Here is an 18,059-nt window from a genome sequence, read left to right on the forward strand (position 1 = left end):
AGTAAAGCCTTTCACTCCAAAAGCACTTCACACCTCTCAGTGATGGGGAATCTCTTCTGGGTGCTGGGTGTCACTAGGACAGTGTCACCAGGACAGTGTCACCAGGACAGCGTGTTCCTGAGACAGGACCCCCAAACTAAGAGGAGATGGGGCAATGCCAGCAGTTGGCTTGGTTACAAACACCCTGGAGCATCAGGAAAAAGCCACGAGAGCTTGAAGGGACCCAAGGCAGCAGCATGCCCAGGACATCCTCATCCCTGTCCCCCATCATGGCACAGGTTCCAGGTCCCATCTCAGGGGAGGTGACAATCCCTGCATCCTGTCCCTCCACCCTCCTTCCCCAAGCCCCCAGGGAATCTCCACAAGTCACTGTGCAGCTGGGAAAGACTCAGGTGGGAGGACCAGTTTTGGACAAGACCCTAAATCTGGCCCAAGTACCATTTTCAATAAGTCCTTGATTAGGCTGACCTTTATCCAGTGTAAATAATAAATTGATGGTGTTTCCTATTAGCCTTGTATAAATATATCTTCTAAATAAACACCCTGGCCATACACCGAGAGAGTTTGTTCCTCTCGGCCTGGAGTTATCACCCCATAAAAAAGAAGCTGCTCCACACGATCATCTAATTGATCCATTTTGCCTGATTCCCAATAAGCTATAAAAAGGTACATTTGCTGTGGGGAAAACTAGGGCTTTTATCATCTTCTGCCTCATCTCAAGGGAGGATGAAAGGAAGAAGCCCACTTTATGTTTGCTAAAATATTTAGAACAAGCTGTGAAAGATAGAAGACATTTTAGAACAGCTGTAAGTTATATTAATACGAGAACCCATCCTTGAGAATAAACAGCAGTCCCAAGCAGGTAAAAAAGCTATTAAAGAGATAAAGAGATCTTCCTTTGAATTGATACGTATCTGATTTGATTGCAGCACCATTCCCATGCAGTTCCAATGTTCCTTCTCCACTAATACCGAATTAATTCATTTTGATTATTGTTATTATGGCGAATGGCAAACGGAATTAGCGGTGATGAATCAGGCACTCGTGGGTTGGGTTCTCCACCTCCTGCCGGGACACGCCGGGCCCTGTGCACGCTGCGGGGCCATAAAAATGATGGAGGGGAAGGGGAAGGGAATCATCTGGCAGATTAAAAAGATTGCTTACAAGGTAATGTCTGCCAGCCTTTGTACAAGACCAGCATCATCCCTGTGATCTGCAGTGAGAGGCAGAGGAGTTTTTTCCCTATTGAACTCCAGTTTTGGCTCAAGGGAGGGTGGTGTGACCAGGGCAAGTGCCAGGGCTGAGCCTGGCCCAGCAGAGCAGCCAAGGGGCAGCTGCTGCACCTGCTGGGGCTGGCATTTGACAGGGAGGTTTCAGCTGCAGAAAGGGGAACAGGTCTGGGAAGCAACTCCAGAGATGCTGCAGCGCAGGGTGCCCTCCTCTTGCCCAGACCAGGTTTGCAATCAGCTCCTGGATTTCTCTCCTGCTTGAATTGAACAGAATTGGGGTTTTTGCTCTACAGTACTACCAGGATAAGGGAGAATCACAGAATGAATTATTTGAGTTGGAAGAGACCTTTAAAGACCATCCAAGTCTACCTTCCACTATCCCAGGTTCCTCCCAGCACCTCCTACCTTCTCCTGCAGCCTTCTCCAAGCCTGGTGATGGTGTCTCAGACCTGGTCCTTTGCATGGTCAGGATCAGCCCTGTCTATCCCAGAGCTCCAGAATCAAGGACAACTTAGAGGTGCTGACATCCCCGCGGAGCAGATACCGTATCTTTGTTTGTTTGCTGACACAGGAATGTTGCAGAGCTGTTCAGCATTTCCAGTCCTCCCGTGCTGAGCCAGAGAAGCAGTGGAGCTGTGTCTGCCTCTGTTTAACCCAGCAGGAGAGCAGGCAGGGCTGTGAAGGAGGGAGCACCAGGAGCACACTCCTGGCTGCAACAGGATGTGGTCTCCCATGTGCCACAGCCACTGCCTGTTCCCATCCCATATCTGAGCCGATCCGAGGTGCTGAGCTCCAGGGATGTGGGAACAAGGGTGGCAGGGGCAGGGAATAGGGGCACGGGAAGGTGCATTGCTGATCCCAGGTGTAGTGGTCCTTTGGGGTAAGGTCTGGGAGGCACTGAAACCTCAGGCATGTTTATTATAGCAGCAAACAGAGTTTGGGGGCGAGGGAGGCGGTGGCCACATCTCCCATTTCCCAGTGTCTCACCAGTCTCAGCATCGCCCCGGCTGTTTTAGGAGGAGTTTTCTTTCCCTGTTAACCACTGCAGGGCTCCAGCATCCCTTCCCTTTGTGTATCCATTGCTGCCCCCCTTTCCCATGTCTGGGGATGCAGCTATTTCTGTATTACAGGGAAGTTTTAGGAGCAAAATCCACTAGGGGCTCATTTACAGCTGGAGCCCTAAGGCAGACGCAAACCTTGTCTCAGTGAGATGATGGACTCATCCATCAGCAGCTCCTGGCTGGCCTGCACTGCCTGGGAGCAGCTGTGCTGAGCACCAGCACCAGCCCACGCCTGTCCTCTCACTCTCTTGGCAGCCTGGAGATGCTCCAGCTCTCGCAGACCCCTGTGAGCAGCAGCTCCAGAGAAAACCCCCAGCACCATCCCATGAGCTGAAGGGAGGAGGTTTCCCCTCCATGCCCTGAGCTGCACCCTCTGCAAACTCCTGGGCTGTGTCCTCCCAGCCGGGTCACAGGGATGGAGTTTTAATCTCTCTGGGACAAGGGGAAAGACCTAAATTGTGTCCAAACCTTGCCTTCCTGCAAGGAGCTAGCAACAAAGTCAGATCCAACCTGAATTTCCTTCCAGTTCCCATTTTGATGAAACTCTTATAATTTCTCAGCAGCCATTTGTGATAAGGGTATAAGAAGAACTTCCTGGATCAGATCAAAAGTCCATCAAAGCCAATCTCCTGGAGGGCTGGCACAGGAACAGGACAGGTCATAAACCATTCCCAGTTCTAGCCATTTGTAGATCAGGGCCTTCCTGAGCCAGATGGAGCTGTGAGTAACTTGTGTTTAAAAGCCCTTGATGGCCTTTTTCTGGCCACATTTCTCTAATGATTTTACAAACCCATCTCTGTGTTTGGTCTCCCCTGGCCCTGCCATGAGTTTCACAATTGGATCAGGCATTGTCCTTCCTCCACAAGAGCACAGAAAAAATTACCTTGGGTTTCATCTCTGGCTGGCACCAGTCTGGACTCTAATCTTTCTTGAATCTCTTCCAGGAAGCACAAGTCACGCCTGGCCAAAATCTGGTGTGGGGCAGGGTCCAGGTGCCCAGGGGACTCCCAAATGGATCCCCTGGGGTCATCCATCTCCATAAGGTATCCCTAAAAGCTCCCTAATTCTGAGTAAAGGTGCTTCTATTAGGACCATCCCAAAGGTTTGTACTTTCAGACCTCATCAATTTTCCCATCACTATCAGGTTCCTGATCTAACAAGACAGAAGAAATTATTGTCTTAAAGAGATGGAGAAGCAAAAGGAATTAAATTACATTTTTCAAACTTGTGCCTCAGGAGAGGAGCTTGTATTTCCCTAATCAGGCATGAAGAGAAAGCCAACCCTCTCCAGAGGCCTGGTTCATTTTCAGCTGGAGGTGGGACAGCTCTGTCCCATCTGGCTGGTTATGGACTGGCTCTGATTAGATAATGTCAGTCTGGCTTTCCAAAATTTCCATCAGGCCTGGATCAAGTCAAACATAAACCACAGGTCTCTCAAATCCTGTTTGCAGCCTCCATGGTTGGAGATGCTCATGCAAGAACACTGTGCTGTTGCCCCTGAAAATTTCCAGAGGGGAACTGAGGATTGGGAAGCCCAGACGTGGCATCCCCTGCTGATCCAGACCTTGTCGCTGTCTGGCCATGAACAGTTTTAGTGCTGAACGGTGACACTTTGGTTTATTGGCGCTCTCTCCACACACCCCAGGTGGTGGCAATGTTCCTTCTGGTGTTTTCTGGAGTGGATGACAAGAAAGGAAGGATTGCAAGAAATAAAAAGAAAGTTCCTAACAATGAAAGGGATCAGCACACACCTCGGTCTCCTGATGTTAAACACTGCTGACACAGGCCCTGCACTGCACAGATCTGTAACTTCCTTTAAATTAGCAATTCCACAGACACAGTAGGAGCTTGCATAAGAATTGTCCATAAAGGGAAGAGAATCACAATATCAGCCTTGCATGAAACCCTTCTTTCTGCTTTTTAATTAAGATTTCAAGCTTGTGTCTCCCCTGAGGTGCTGTGGGAGGTTTTGCCAGATACAAGAAGCAGCCGGGGTCCCTCTCAACAAATTGGCTATCCCAGCTCTGCTCTTCCTCACCAAATTCCAGTGCCAGACTTGGGGTACAACACCCACGAGAAGGCAAAGCCCACAAGTTGGGGCCTGGACCCTTCCCTGCAGGCTCACGTCCTTTTGTGACTCCCCTTTCCCAGCAGGGTCCCTGTGGAAGCAGAGGGACATGGGGTTTGGTCCATGTCACTCTCAGTACTGGACAGAAGTGGAGCAAATCCTAGGATGACATCTCCAGGGTGGATACCTCTGTTTATATATTTTTAAAACATTCTGCACTCTGCTGTGTTCTCTCAGCATTCCCTCGGAGCTCCTCTTTCCCTGGCTGCTCCTGCCTGCCATGTATCCCTGAAGCTGGAAAGGGAAATCAGAGAGATGTGAGCAATCAAACAAGTTATCCAGAATTAAAGGCAGATGTTGGCATTTCCATTTGTCCTTGTCCACTTCTCCATCACACATGCATTCCCTCCCCTTGAATCCCAGAGCAGAGCGCAGTGGATTATAAACACCCCAAAGGCAAAGCAGGGAACCCAGGGCTCCCTGTGGAATGCCAAAACAGCCGCACAGACACAGGGTCACAACCAGAAATCTCTGCCCTGCCTCCCTCCCTTCTACATCACTGCCAGTTTTGGACTCGTTCAGGAGGCAGCAGAGGCACCCCAGGCAGCCCAGCTCAGCTCTCGCCAGGGCTCTGGCAGTCGCAGATGTGTCAGGAGTCGTCGCCGTGCACATCCATCACTCCCGGCACTGCTGCCCCTCCAAAGGAGCCCCTTCCCAACACACAGCGCCCACATCCAGCAGCCACCACGTCCTTCCCTGCCTCTCGCTGCCTGCCCGCAGGGGCTGGGCTGGAGCAGGGGTTTGGCTGTATTTCCACTGAACCCGGTCCCCATCATTGCCACCTGTAACACAAAGGGAGAGGACAGCACTGAGCCACTGATCCCAGTGCTGCCTGTCACACGTGGAGGGGACACTGACAAAGAGTGCCCTGGAAGCACCTCTGAAGGTTTCACAATTACACCCATAAAGAATTTAATGCACAGTAAAAGCAGTGAGTGAGTTATCGAGGGTTGGTGGAGAGGGAAGCGAATGTTTTGCCCTACAGATGTTCATAAAATATTTAGTAACTTTAAAAAGAGGAGGGAAAAATGCAGCTCGATAAACCACTGTTCCAAGCAGGTCCACTCTGCCAAGCAGCAGAATGCAGGATTCCTCTCGGACTCATTACGTCCCAACGCGGCGTTAATGGGGCAGGGGCCGCTCATTCCTCTTCCCCCACACCACGCACACGGCTTTATTTAGAAGCTGAGATTGGAGCCCGGCTCCACCAATAACACTGGCCTGGATATAATTAGGCATCAGCAGAGCAAAACTCCCCAGTCAAGGGAGAATGGAAATCCAGGTCAGGCAGCTTCCTGCCCACGGCTACCTGCTCCCAGCTGGAACAGAAATGAATTTGGGGAATGTAATGCTGTAGTGTGGCCTTTTCAAGCATCTGTGTTTGACTGGGGCCAGAGGTAAATGTGTAGAAAGTTTTTTGGAAGAAATGAGTTGGCTGTCCTTTGCAGTGAGCTGGGGGCTTTCATGCAATCACAGAATCCAGGAGTGGTTTGGGGTTGGGAGGGACCTTAAAGCTCATCCTGTCCTATGGGCAGGGACATCTTCCACTACTGCTTCCAGTCACAGGCTGCTCCCAGCCCCAGTGTCCAGCCTGGCCTTGAGCATTTCCAGGGATCCAGGGCAGCCACAGCTGCTCTGGGCAACCTGTGCCAAGGCCTCCCCACCTTCACAGGGAGGAACTTCTAACCTAAACTTCCCCTGTCAGTCTGAACCCATTCCCCCTGTCCTGTCACTCCAGTTCCTGATGAACATTCCCTCTCCAGCTTCCCAGAAGCCCCTTCAGATCCTGGAAGGGCCTCTGAGGTCTCCAAACAACATTCTCTTCTCCGGGCTGGACAGCCCCCACTTCCTTAGGCTGTTTTTGTGTCCCCCCCCCCACTGCTATGGCAAGGACCAGTTCAAGCCACATGAGGAAGACCTGTCCAATTCTTCATTCCCTTCCCCTGCTGGCCTTGCAGTGGGGTTTGCTTGGGCAGTGCCTTCCCCCATTTCCAGGTGTGGCAGCTGAGGTGGGAGCAGGTGCCAGTGGGGCAGCCCTGGCAGGCTGAGCTGCCAGCCCTGGGCTGGGAGAAGCTTGCAGAGCATCTGCCTTCTGTGAGGGAACAGCAGGTGATTTCCAGGCTGTAGAAGGGGGGAGTTTTCCTCTGGAGCTCCAGGGCTGGGGGAAATGAGCCTGGGCTCCTCTGGGAATGCAGGGGAAGAAAGCTGCTCCTCTGGGAATGCAGGGGAAGAAAGCTGCTCCTCTGGGAATGCAGGGGGAAGGAAGCTGCTCCTCTGGGAATGCAGGGGAAGGAAGCTGCTCCTCTGGGAATGCAGGGGGAAGGAAGCTGCTCCTCTGGGAATGCAGGGGGAAGGAAGCTGCTCCTCTGGGAATGCAGGGGAAGGAAGCTGCTCCTCTGGGAATGCGGGGGGAAGGAAGCTGCTCCTCTGGGAATGCGGGGGGAAGGAAGCTGCTCCTCTGGGAATGCGGGGGGAAGGAAGCTGCTCCTCTGGGAATGCGGGGGGAAGGAAGCTGCTCCTCTGGGAATGCGGGGGGAAGGAAGCTGCTCCTCTGGGAATGCAGGGGAAGAAAGCTGCTCCTCTGGGAATGCAGGGGGAAGAAAGCTGCTCCTCTGGGAATGCAGGGGAAGGAAGCTGCTCCTCTGGGAATGCAGGGGGCAAAGGCTGCTGTGCTGTTCCCAGGTCAGATTGGATCCAGGTAGGAATGCTTGGCTCCTCCCCTGGGTGCAGCATCTCCCCATGGATGATGGAATTTTCTCAGCCATGCAGGGACACTTAGTGGCCATGAAGAGCAGAGATCTCCTGGAGGGAGGATTGGCTGTGGGAGAGATAAAAAGGGTGGAAAAGCCCTCCCAGGACAAACAATGCCATCACTGCCACAGAGCAGAGCAAAAAGCCCCAGTCTGATGAGTGTGGGAGGCACAGGGAGAAAGCCAGAGCATCCTCACAGTGCCTCAGAGAGACAGGAGCAGATAAAAATACCAGACTGCTGATTTGACATTTGTGTGTCCCAAACGAGGATGAAAAATTCAAAACACGTAGGGAAAAACATAACAGGAGAACTAGAATCCTGTGCAATTTCAATTTGGATGTGTCAAAACAACTCGCTTGGCACAGCATCAACCCACCTCTGCCCATACTGCTGGGGGAGCTGGGGGACAGCCACCAAGGCTAGGGGTGCAACCCAGAAGCCACAGAGGAAAAATGGTCCAACTTACCTTGAGGACATTGTGGTTCTGAGCATCTCTCTTGGGGCACATAAATACCCGAGTTCTCATTTGACTGCAGAAAATACAAATAATAACGAAAAAAGCATTAGACAGGAATAAAAATCTATTCTTTAGGCTGAAAATCTTTTCTTTTAATACAAGTGTGTGTTTTGAGTGAAGGGGAATTAAGTGTCTAAAAAAAGAACTTCTTTGAATTAAGACTCATTTCAATTTAAGGCTGTTGAAAGGCAGAACGCCAGGTGTTGTGCAGAGGTTCCTTTGTTCATTGTCACAATTCAACGTGGATTTGCAAAATACTTTGACTAAATCTGTTCTGATTTTTCTGTCAGAAACCTTTCAGGTGACAATTTTTACCCCAAAATCTCCACCTGAGGCAACTCAGACAAAACAGTTTAACATTAGCCTGGAGGGAAATATTTTGTTCTTACTTCTTCAAATAAATGTACACTTCAAACACTTGCAGGGGGAGATACTTTGCAGAAATCTCCAGCTTTACAGAAACCCAGTAGAGCAAGGATGTTTGCCTGAAAAATCTTGTTCAAATCCAGTGTATCCCATGGTCCTCCCCAGATGGCAGCATCTGGTTTAAGGTGTCATCACACCAAAATTCAGCCCTGAGTCGAGTGCACCAAAGCAGGTGCAGAGTTCCCAGCTCCAGAAATGTGGAGCTCGCTGCTGGTGCCTGGGCAGAGCCTTGGGAGCTGCAATCCCCAGGGCTGGCCCAGTCCAGGCTGTGTCCCTGGTGCTGATGGGGTGATGCTGAACTCCAGCAGCTGAGCAGAGCCTGGCCTGGAGCCTCCCTGAGCCCAGCACCAGCCCTGGTAAACCCTGGGCTGCCCCTCCCTCTGTCCTCTGTCCCTCTGTGCCTCCAGGAGGGGTTGTTTGCTCAGATGGGATGGAAGGAGGGGTGGAAACATCTGTGCACAGCCACAGCTTTTGCCTCAGGAAGGACCAGCCTGCAGCGTAACCCCTGTGAAAGGCTGAAAGCTGATTTATCACCACCAAGCGCCTTTTCCTCACAGCCAGCCTGAACTCATCCCTGCAGAACAAGGAACTCCTTTTTCTCCTCGCATTCTTCCAAGGTGACAGGAGTGGCTGTTGCTTCCAGGGGTGGGTCAGACCTGCTCCAATGGTGCCCAAAACCACCCTGAGCTGGAGCCAGGGAGGATTGGCTGTGGGAGAGATAAAGAAAAAACTGCCCAATGAACAGAAGATCCACCAGTGAAAAATGGGGGCTCCACCTTCTCCAAAACCAGCAATTCTGAATGCAAAAGCAAATGGAATTGTTAAGGTTGGCTTGTGTTCAGAGCATAACCACAGAGCTCATCCCCAGACCACTGGGAGCTGTCAGAGGAGGAGCCAAACATCCCAGCTTGGACTGTGAGCTGCGAGGAACCAAACTGGCTGTGCACATCTCAGGGTCTTACCATCATTATTGTTCCTGTTATCAGCATGGCTTTGAAGCAATGCAATTTTAAAAACCCACAGAAACATGAATCGTCCTTCCAGAATGGGTTCACATTTTACTTGGCTAATGGCCCATCCTGCGATTCCAGTTGAGCCAAATCCTAAATTCTAAGAAAAACTCCATCATCTCCCTTCTGTTTGAAGGGAAACTGCCAACATGTCTCACCCATAATCGTCTGGATCTGAGAAGAGACGTTCAGATTTATGACAGAAGGCAGGGAGCCAAGTCCCATTGATCCCCAGTGGAATTCCTCAGTGAGAAATCCCTCACTCCCGTCGCTGGCTTTGCCTGCGTGGCTGGATTTGTTCTCCAGCTCTCAGCACCATCCAGTTGGAATTCCTGTTGCTATCCTGTTATTATCTCTGATTGAGGGGGATGGGAGAGGGATTGAAGGCGTTCCACTTGCAGTGATGTGCCTTTGCAGGCTCTTTTTCATTTTTTGTCCTCAAAACCGAGTTTCCTGGGAAGTTTTTCACCACTGGGGCAAAGTCTCACCCTCCTTTACTCGCTTTAGGCTCAGGCACAAGTGGGTCAGGGTAATGACTCACTTTCAGTATTTAAAGCCAGCCCAATAAATCCCTAAATTACTTTCTAACGGCACAGTAAACATAATCAATGCACATTAACAAAGCACTGGGAAGCCAAGAAATTCTTTGGAGGGTAAAACACATGCCATGAATCTTTCCATGTTGTTGTATCAGGCAGGAACCACTGACTCCCTCATTGTGTTTGACAGAGACAGATGGGAAATATTTTCTAAAGCCATTCCTAGGCCAGCCCAGGTTTTGCAAAGAGGATTTTCTGGAGCAGAAAGATCTAGGCCTGATTTTTTTTTAGATATGTAAATGATCTAAGATTCAGGTACATACATAAAGGGGTTTTTACAAATGTCAGAGAATTTGGGGTTGAAAGGACCTCTGGAGGTCTCCTGCCCTCCTGAGAAGACTTCACTGTCATTCCAGGATCTTGTTCAGACAGCCTCTGAATACCTCAGGGATGACAGCTCCTCCAGCTCTCCCAGGGCTGCACAACCTTCCAGGGAAGGGAACTGAATACTGGGAAGATTTAGGGGCTTCCAAACTGAGAGTATTCCTTTTACTACCCAGAGGGGGAAATGGGCCCTTTTCTCAGAGCCAGATTCTGGTTGAGTTTCACTCACCCTGACATAGACACAAGAAAGTCAGACACATTTATACAACTCCAGCTCTCTCCATAATCCTTATGGAGAAAAATACCCAAACAAATCATCTCATGCTGCACAAACTCAAAGGGAAACAGCAGGCTGTGGAAAGGCTTGAACATGAGCCAGTCTCAGGTCAGGACACAGAAATCCTGCCCCTGGAGCACCTGAGCTCAAATCAGCATCTCCAGTCACTCCTGACCAGCCTCTCCAGTCACTCCTGACCAGCATTGTCACAGGATCCAGAGGTCCTGACCAGCCCCAGCCCCTTCTTGTGCTTTGAGCTGCACAGACACGTAGCCAAGTCCCTGCCCAAAACACCCTGCAGTAAAAATAGACAAGACAGATGGAGGCACAGATTTCTGGAAAGACGCACAGCAGGTCAGGAGCAGAGTTGAAATGAGAGAGCAGAGAAGTAGCAGGTCTGAGATCCCACAATTAAAGCTTTTCCTTTGGCTCTAAGGCACAAACCACAGTTCAAAATGCCCTGGCCCAGATGCTCCAGCCACCTTGAATTCAGAGCCCAGAAAGCTGCAAAGCCCGAGTCAGACACGGAGCTGAGGTGCCCCAAAACAGCTACAGGTCCAAAGTGCTTCTCCCAAGGCCCATGGTTCATTCATGTCCCTGGTTTTTAGTCTTCTAAGACTTTTAATTTTCCCTGAAGCTGGGCATCCTCTCCAACTCCCTCAGCTTTCCCTGGGCTCTGACTCATCACCCCAGCCCTTTCCCTTGGAAATCAAGATGTGTTGCCATTGCATTATTAGCTCTAATGGCAGATAGTGTTACTGATAGTTACCCTTAATTAGCAGCCCAGCAACCACGCTGACTGTGCTTTGTGTTCCCTAGCCCAGCGCTGTGTTTGGGTTCATAGAACACTTACAAATAGTATTAATAGTAATTGCATCAATAATAACCACGGTTGTGAGATGTTTATGTATGTAGCATCCATCTGCTCTGAGATCCGTGGTGACAGATAATGCTGCAGCCATCTGGCCTTGCTGGGTGTGCTTGGCTCCTGCTTATCAGGATGGCAAATCAGCCAGCCCCGTCTCCATCCCGGCAGCTCCCACTGGTTCTGACTTGCCAGCAGCCCTAAATCATCTCCTAAACTGCAGACACTTCTGGAGAGGAGATGGGAGTCCCCAGGCTAAAGTTTGGAGCACCAAGATGTGAAGCAAGAGCTTCTCATTGCATTGTGCACAGAGAGAGGAGAATCTGCAAACCCACAGTGAAATAAGGACAGACCCCACTGCAAATGCACACAGGCAGTCCCAGAGCAGTTACAGACTTATTGAAACCACTTTTTAAAGCAACCATGGCTCAGGTGTAGCTTTGAAGGGAATCCCCCTTGTCCTGGGCCCTGGGTGCCCTGCTGGTGAGGCCCTGGCACAAACACAGCCTCGCTCAGGTGTATTGAACACCTGAGATACATCCCATAATGTCACACCATCAGTGTCACTGCTGAACGAAGGACAGGATCTATCAGTGTACCTGCAGGGAGGCCCAGGCTCTGCTCCAGCAGGCCCAGCGGTGGCACAAGATGGTGACACATGAATGAGCCAAGTGCCTGCTGGAAATGGCTAAAAACAACACAACTGGATCTTTTTCAGCATCTCTCTTATTTCTTTCCCCCTGTGAACAAAGCAATAGCTCCAGGGTAAAAGGAAGAGCAGTCCCTGTTCTCCCAGTGAAAGGAACCCACAGGAAGGAACCTCTGGAAGAAGCCACCAAAGCTGCAGCAGTGACACCCCGGGAGCTTTGGCCTTGAGCACTGTGCACTGAGTGGGATTTTCATCCAGCTCATGCTCAGGAGGTATTCCAACAGAGCAAGTGTGAAAACCATGGCTCTCAGGAGCAGCCTGGCAAAGGATTAATGCTCATTCCTGCTTCCCACGGAGCCCCGAGCGCCCCTGGACAGGCGTTCTGCTGTGCCTGTGCAGAGCTGCAGGAAATGACTTCCAGAAAATCCCCATGGGCAGAGCTGGGCTCCTCAGGCAGGAGGCCCTGCAGGGACAGGCAATGTGGCAGCCCAACCATCCCCCCAAAGCCTTGGGATCCCCACTTTGGCTTCTTCAGAGCCTTGGAAACCTCCAGTTCCCCTCCAGCATTTTGATCCTCAGTACCCTGATCCCATGCACTGATTTTCCTGGCTGGAGGGTAGGGGTGATGTGTTTGCTGCCAGCGGGAAACTTTGCTCTGCCCAGGAAGGCACTCAAGCAGCACTTGCAATTTTGGAGGAGTCACTTTGGCTTGGTGCAGCCAAGGCACCCCAAACCGGCCGGGTTGCTGGAGCCCTGCCAGGTCCTGGCAGCTGGGAACACCACATGGCAAACTGGGCATCTCCTTTGGACAATCCTGACCTCCAGACTGCTGTACCAGAGGAAATTCCCAGCAGAGCCTTTGTGCCAGCTGGAAAGGGACACTCTCTGATCCAGGAGCTCCAGGGGATTTGCCCATGAAGAAATCCAAGGCAATGAAGCCCAATTCCAACTTAGACAATCAGCTATTTCTGTGCAAATAGCGGAAATCCTCCCCAGAAAGCTTCCATTTACAAACCTCACCTGAATTCCTTTTCTACACTCTTTGAGGGAATTTTACAAGTTTTGAGGGCTTTCACAAGACTTTCTGGTTTCAGCCAAAAATATCTTTTCTTGTTAGAAACTGCATTTGAAGGTAAAAGTGCTCATTCCTAGATAAATATCTATCAAATCTTCTCATCAAACAAGGAAAAAGATTCAGGAAATCTGGCACTTTTCTCTATAGATAAGAACAGTCTTGACCACACCAATGGGAATATCCTTCATGTGAAAGTGTGTCCCATTTCCTGAGCCACATTCCTTAGTGCTCCATGTTCAGGAAAGGCAGCAAGATTTGGTTTGCCTTTGCTCCCAGACAGCTGACATAAGAGGAAATAACCACACATGTTAAAAAAGGGGGGAAAAGTTTCAAATAAACCGTATTTTTTTAACTCCTCCCAGCTCAACTGAAGCTCTTCAAAGTTTCTCCTCTCATGGAGTTGAGTCATTAGTCTTCAGATAAGTGATGCTTGAGCCTTTGATTAAAATGAAATCAAAGGGGAGCGTCTCTGCCTGATTAAAGGAGATAACACAATAAAAGGAAGATGACTTTACACCATTATTATGGCAAATAAGTGCAATTCCCAACCTGGGAGCTGCATCAACTTGTCTAATGCAATAAATGCTTCCCCTGCTGGAAACATGTCAAATTAGACTTTTGAGATATCAGCCTGGAGTGTCCAAAGGCCTCGGAGCCTCTTGTGGCACTGTGTGACCGCCAGGCTGGTGTGACACTGCTGGAGGTGACACTGCCCATGGGGCACTGAGGGAGCAGCTGAGGAACACCAGGGCAGGGTCCGCCAGCTCTGAGAGGTGGGAGAGGGTGCAGACAGACCCACAGATGGATGGAGAGAGAGGAAAGAGTCCTGGGAGGCCGAGGGATAGATGGGAATGAGGCACGGGCTGTCCAGAGCAGCTGTGGCTGGCCTGGAGCCCTGGAGGTGTCCAAGGCTGGGCTGGATGGAGCTTGGAGCAGCCTGGGATACTGGAGGTCCCTGCCATGGCAGGGATAGGATGAGAGCTCTGAGGTCCCTTCCAACACAGCCCACGATTTGGGATCCAGGAGACGTGGCTGGACTTGTGCAATGCCCCTGCAGCTCTGCCCAGGTCAGAGTCACCAGCTGCAGGTTCTTGCAGGGAGACTTCTGGGGCCTGGGCAAACAGGGGGGAATCAGCTTTATTTAGGTAGAAGAAACATCATTTCCAGTCCTAGCCAAACTAGAATAGGGCCCTGAAGGGGGGAAAAAAGCTATTTTTTGTCCAAAGCAAATATCTACCTAAGGATTTAGTCAGACCTACCTGATCTGGCTCCCTGATGGAGACCAGCCATGAGTCTCTGCTCTCTTCTGGAAGAAAGGATCGTTCACTCCCTCCCCAGGCACAATGTGGGGCTCCACTCTCTGATTCAAGGAGCTGCTGTAGTCTGTAGCTTGTAAAAGTGCAGACAGATAGTTCACAGACGCATCCTATTTGTGGCTTAAAATACACCAGTTTATCATGCAAATGATATGTCAACAGAATAGCTGCACTTGGCAATACTTCCCAGAGTAAATTAAGCAGTTAAACATACCATGTGTAATATTAAAGAGGTTATGTGTTACATATAATAAGCACTTGAAGCCAAGTTGTCAGGAAGCCAGGTTTCCTCAGAAATATGAAATTCAGCTCACAGGAGCCAAGGTGCTCCTTCCCCCTTGAGCAGGCAATGTCTGAGAAAAATGGGGCTCTCCCAGAATACCTCGAGTTGCTCTGGTCCCAGCTGGGCCCCACGGAGCTTCTATCCATGGGATGAAGGTCCAGTCTCAGCTCCCTGGTTGGTATTTCGGGGGTTAGGGCACACTCAGGGCTTTCCCTGTGCATTTTTTCATAGCTTGTGCTCTGTGCATCTGAGAACTATTTGCAATGGCAAAAATATTGTAGGATCCAATCTTCTCAATGCTTTGCACTTCCTGGAGGGTGGAAATACCAGGCAGGGGAAAAAAAAAATTCTTGGATTGTTTCAGCTCTGCAAATTGCTCCCTGAGGCAAGTACTTGTTGTAAAAAATATACACAAATATTCAGATTCAAGTTTAACCAAATACCAGGACTTTAGGATTTATTCAAGTGCCAGCAGCCCCCAAGCTTGCCTGCTTATTTCAGACCCCTCTGCATCAGCAAGTGTTTTCTGTTTCATGGGAACTCAAAGTCAAACCTGGGACCTTAGAGGGCCAAAAAAAGAATAAAATAAAAATGTTCCTTGCATGCCCCATGAACTAGCTCATTACACTCTGCTCTCCACAGTGGAAACAGCTCTGGTGATTTATGGGGAATCAAAGCTAAAATCCCATTTGTTTACCGAGGTGATGCTTCTCTCCAGGGTGTTGTTTTAAAGGAATGTAGTGGAGTGAGGCATGAGCTGTTCCTCAGTCCCACCTTGCCTGGGCTCTGCCCCACCAAGACCCCAGCCCAGACCTCCCCTTCCCCAGCCCTTCCAGCCCTTCCAGCTCCCCATAACCATTCTGCACCAGTGTCTTAATGCACACCTCACTTTGAAAGGGAACCTCGTCTCTCTCTCTCTCTCAGGCTCCAAATTTCAAGACTACTATGAGCATTTAGGCTAATATTTTTCACACATCCCTCCCCCTGCACACACCCATGTGCAAATTCCTTATGGTCTGCTTCCCATCAGGGCCCCAAGGGCTGAAGAGATGATAAAGTTGCTGTAAAGTAGGTGTTTCTCAGGCATTTTCCACAGTTCATGACCCTTTTTAAACCCCTGTGAGAAACAAAGAATGATGCATCATAAACCCCTTCAAAAGGATGGGTTTGAGTTAATTGCTTAAAAAACATGCAGTGATGAGAAATCCAGAAATACAACTGGACAAAAACACCTCTGCTGTTAAAAGCACCATCCTGCTCCCAGGCTGGGCTGGGCTGGCAAAGCCCCCAGGCACTGGTGCTCCTGCAGCCTCTCCCTGCCAGGATGGGAAGATTTGGGAAAGGATTTTTCTCCTCCCTGCAGGTGTAATGAGGCCATCAGCCACATACTGCCCTTGCTTTGCTGAATTAAACCATCACACTCCTTGATTTTCCCTCCTAAAGGTGTCATTTCCTACTCATTAGTGCTTTTCTAGCATTTCTTTGAATCTCCTCCAAGGTTTCCATGCCCTTTTGGAACCAGGGATCCTAAGCCAAGCTGAGGGTTATCCCAACCTTGTGCAGAACTGGCTGGTGGATCACAAGTTGCTCATCAAGGAACTTCTGTCCGCAGGGTTTTCCTGGATCATCAGTTACCCAATCCTGCAATGAGCCTCTGCATTCCCTGGCTCCACAGCAGGACATCCTTCCCCAGATTTAGCCATGTGGGAGCTGTGGGAGCTGCTCATCCAAGCTTGTCACTGGAGAGAAACAGAAACAGGCATTTCCCAGAAGAAATCCATCCCATTCCCAGAGTTATCTAAGGTCCAGTGAACAACTCCTGCCCTGGAGGTGCCACCACCCATCCCAGGACCAGCAGTGGACCACCCTGCCTGACCTTTCGGTGGCCTCAGCTCAGGGAGATGAATGATCTGACATCTGGCTGTATCAAACACCGTGTTTACTCAACCCAAGGCTTGGTGTCATTAATGGGGCCCTGCGAGAGCCCCTTTTCCCCCCCCCAGTCTTTATGTCACTCCAACATTCATCCATGAAGATTTTACAGCTTCTCTTTTCTTCCCCTGGCTCCTTCCTGGGGCTGTTAAATGGGATGGGGTCAAGACCAGCCATTTCAGGTCTCCACAAGAAAAAAAGCTCTTTACCTGGAATATCCTTTTTAGACTCCATTTGGAAACCAATTACAAACCCCATTTATTTGATGTGCACCATGTTGATTTTGGGTGGCTTCACTTTATCCATTAGGATTGTCTTATGACATGAAGCTAAATGCTTTTGAGAAGTTTGGCCAACATAAGAACCAGCGTAGAGGTGACTGATGAGCCTGAGACTGCTGGGCTGGGAGGGCACAAAGGACTGGCACACCCAGGGGTCCAACCCCTGAGCGGCACAATTGTAAAACTCCATCCATTAGGCTCCCTTGAAAATCCCAGCTATAAATCTTCCAGGCCCAGTTCTCTCCCTGCAGAGCCCTGGAAGCAGCAGTTGCTCAGGAAGCTCATTTGGATGCTGGTGGAGACAGGGAGGGAAGGGTCCAGCCCCAGCTGCACTCAGGTCTCTCTGTCCCGTGTTGACCCAGCAGCAGACTCCCAAAAGGATTCACAGTTTCCATGTTGCTAATTTTAGGTTTTAGCTTTCCTACACCCCCAGACTTGGAGACACAGCCCTGCTGCCTCTGCAGCTTAAATGCTTCCTAATGGCCTCAACCCCGAGATTTACACTGAGCCAACTCACTTTGAAACCCTTCCATAAAAACGCCTTCTGCAAACAGATTTGTTTCATTATTGTCGGGCCTGAAAGTGCCTGAAGTAACAACTTCAAACTCCTTCAGATTTATTGTGGCACCAGGTTTGCACTTCACTGCAGCCCCGTGTACCTGGGAGCACGTCTGAGTGGGGACAGGCAGGGGAGGTGGATGGAGAGCCCTGGTGCCATGGATCGGTGATTATGGTGCAATAAATATTGGATGGAGGATCTATGATAACATCTATTACGGCTTTATGAAATATTGATAGTGTCTGAATACATATTGCCTGCTGAACAGCTCGTTCCGGAGATGTTTAATGAAAGACATCTGTCGTTTTATCCTTGAATCTCCATGCAGGAAAAGGATGGCCCCGGTGAGGGCTTCCAGAGCAGAGAGGAAATGGGCTGAGAGACACAAGCTCACCTATCCAGAGGCATGGAGAGACACAGACTGTTTTATGTACACAGAGCCTTTCATTTGGGGAATGAATTAACTCCATGTTCCTCCGAAATCAATCCCTGCACAGACAACTGCCTTTAATGGGCCCAATAAAAAGAATGCACAGACTGCTGTGGAAAGGGGTGGGAGAGTCCGGAGACTCCAGAAAAATCAGCTCTTCCTTGAGATTCTTATCCCTGACCCTCCCTTCTCCCATCCCACCCTCCTTCACCTCCTGCTATCCACAGCAGTGTATTTCTTCTCCCCGCCTCCCTCAACACCCCTTTTCCAGAGGTATTCTCCCCCCTGCTGCCAAGTGGATGCTGAGGAACATGGGGACAGTGGCACCGGACGGTGGCACAGGACA

At 50.1% G+C, this 18,059-nt stretch overlaps 1 protein-coding gene across 1 annotated transcript in view; it reads right to left on the reverse strand.

The window, feature by feature from the left end:
• The window catches only part of LOC146765576 (uncharacterized), a 36,136-nt gene extending 18,077 nt beyond the window's left edge, over window positions 1-18,059 (reverse strand). Inside the window, exons 1-4 of the mRNA XM_085559895.1 lie at window positions 14,611-18,059; window positions 14,172-14,301; window positions 7,637-7,700; window positions 1,635-5,200 (exon numbers count right to left, since the gene is read on the reverse strand). Coding sequence (XP_085416021.1) covers window positions 5,034-5,200; window positions 7,637-7,700; window positions 14,172-14,301; window positions 14,611-14,732 — 483 coding nt within the window. The 5' untranslated portion in view covers window positions 14,733-18,059 and the 3' untranslated portion in view covers window positions 1,635-5,033. The remainder of the gene's footprint in view (window positions 1-1,634; window positions 5,201-7,636; window positions 7,701-14,171; window positions 14,302-14,610) is intronic.

This window comes from Lonchura striata, chromosome 23, assembly GCF_050655825.1.
Source record: "Lonchura striata isolate lonStrDom1 chromosome 23, ASM5065582v1, whole genome shotgun sequence".
Taxonomy (NCBI): Eukaryota; Metazoa; Chordata; class Aves; order Passeriformes; family Estrildidae; genus Lonchura; species Lonchura striata.